This window comes from Alosa alosa, chromosome 2, assembly GCF_017589495.1.
Source record: "Alosa alosa isolate M-15738 ecotype Scorff River chromosome 2, AALO_Geno_1.1, whole genome shotgun sequence".
Lineage (NCBI taxonomy): Eukaryota > Metazoa > Chordata > Actinopteri > Clupeiformes > Clupeidae > Alosa > Alosa alosa.
Window position 1 is genome coordinate 13,465,440 of NC_063190.1, and position 2,500 is coordinate 13,467,939.

Genomic DNA, 2,500 nt, shown 5'->3' on the forward strand with positions numbered 1-2,500 from the left:
CAGTCCAAAGAGAGATGGCTGCTAGAGATGACCGATGCCAGAGCTGATAGCGGTGACAGGAGCTCTCCATTGTGCCAGAGCCCCTATCACTGCTCTCAGGTTCTCTGGGCCTACTACAGGAGCTACTAAGTGTTAGTTTCAACTGGCTTTCATGGGCGCCAGAGCCAGGCGGGTGGGCAATCGCTGATTAAAGATTTGTTTCATGTAAACAGAAAGTGGCACTGAGAACTCTAATTGATACTTGATAATACACACAAAGCCTTGGTTGGAATGGTACAACTATGACAGAATGTAACTACACATAAATGTTTACTTTGTGGCAGATAATAGATGCTTTGTAGTTACAGAGTTCTGTAATTACAGAGTACTTATATTCTTTTAGTCCCTTTAGTTATTTTAATCCCTTTAGTACAACACAGTAGCAAGCCATATGTAATATAGCCAAACACAGAGAGAGAGAGAAAAACACACACACAAACTCTCACTCATGCACACACACACACACACACACACACACACACACACACACACACACACACACACAGAGAGAGAGAGTGATAGAAAGAGAGATAGAGAGAAAGAGAGAGAGACACACACACACACACACACACACACACACACACACAGAGAGAGAGAGTGATAGAAAGAGAGATAGAGAGAAAGAGAGAGAGACACACACACACCACACACACACACACACACCATACACACACACACACACACACACACACACACACACACACACACACACACCACACACAATAATAATAATCATTTGTTAATAATAACAATAATAATGTTTACACACACACACCAATAATACATACACACACACACCACACACACACACCACACACACACACACACACACACCACACAATAATACACCACCACACACACACACCACACACACACACACACACACACACACACACACACACACACACACACACACACACACACACACCACACACACACACACACACACACACACACACACACTTCCGTCCCTCACCTCCTCTGGGCGGCTGAGCACGTGGCCCTCTGGTCCAGTGATGCCCATCTCCAGCATGCGTGCCTGCTCCTGAAACACACACACACACACACACACAGGGTTGGTGAGTGCACGTCACCTCATGCCACCCTCTCTGATGCCCTCGACTGCCAGGGTGGCACAAATCAATATTGTACTCAAGCCAAGGCACCACTGAACCAAACAAGCCAAAACCTGTGTGGTGGTGACCAATTCCCAAACCAACACAATGCTGTAAATAGTGAAGAGGTCATGGACCATCAGCAGTATGACTTTCCAGGGCACATTTGTTATTATCCACCTGCTAACCAGTGCTTAGAGTTGCATCAGAGTATTTATAGAGTATCTTTAATCTCATTTGCTGATGGTATCAACCATCTTGACCAGGCCTCCCCTTGTAGAAAAGATATAGTGGGACCGTCCTGGTTAAATAAAGGATACAACATGAAAAGTATTATGCATCGTTCCACACACAGACAGCTCACATTGTTTTCATTTGGATTATAAAACAAAAAGAGGCTCACAATATACTAAACAGCTCTAATGCTAGCTAATCCAATCACTTACCATTAGATGTAGGCTAGCAAGGGCTAATATGTTTACATGTCTGGGCAACACAAATACAACAGCTTGGTGGTGATAAATGCATGCAGCCATGCCTAATAAAAATGATAAAATTGGGCATGGCAATAAGCTTTTTGCCTGGGTTTGCAAACCATCGCCTTAAGTTATTAACAGATACCCCTCTCATATAAGCTTCTGTGTGTAAACAGTCAGATGTAAAATATGTTGGATCGTAAGAAGGGATTTCAGTTTTGATGACGGTTTGAAAATGCGGCCATGTCCCAGTTTTTATCAGCATAAGAAGATTAGAGCAGGTCCTGACATGAGGCCTTAACAGGCTGTGGTTTGGGATTGGAATAATAAAGACCTCTAACATTTCCCCTGGACTGTGACACTTTGTGCATGTGTGTATGTGTGTCCCCTCAAATACAAGTCCCAGTCCTGCTAAGATTCAGGGCCAAAGATTCCTCACGCTAATATGCAAAATATCATTATATGATTGAATCATATCAAATACCATCAAATCTCCCAGTCTGTCTCTTAGTCTTAGTACTCTGGGTCTGCACAAATACACTTGGTCATAAACAACTGAAGAATAACTCAACATATTTTATTTGCTTAGGAGGGAGTCAGGTACATTCCAAAGCAGTTATCTACATGTCAATAATATATATCTAAAGATTTTAACCCACACCAGAACCACTTCCCCTTCTCAGATAAGCAGATGGGACCTCCAGCTCATACTGTGGCTCATTCAGTGTGAGCTCTAAAGTGGGGTCACCACATCTGTCTGCCTCTCACTGTTATTCTGCTACTTGAGAAGCATCTGCTGTTCAGACATATGTTTTATTTGAGGCCAAGCAGGAATCTGTCATATGCAATGGGCTATGATAGTGCTGTGTA

At 43.1% G+C, this 2,500-nt stretch overlaps 1 protein-coding gene across 3 annotated transcripts in view; it reads right to left on the reverse strand.

Annotated features, from left to right (window-relative positions):
* dpysl3 (dihydropyrimidinase like 3) overlaps positions 1-2,500 on the reverse strand; it is a 31,060-nt gene that overhangs the window by 12,923 nt on the left and 15,637 nt on the right. For all 3 annotated transcript variants that reach the window (XM_048235231.1, XM_048235224.1, XM_048235216.1), the window contains exon 7: positions 1,016-1,084. In XM_048235231.1, the coding sequence (XP_048091188.1) occupies positions 1,016-1,084 (69 nt within the window). The remainder of the gene's footprint in view (positions 1-1,015; positions 1,085-2,500) is intronic.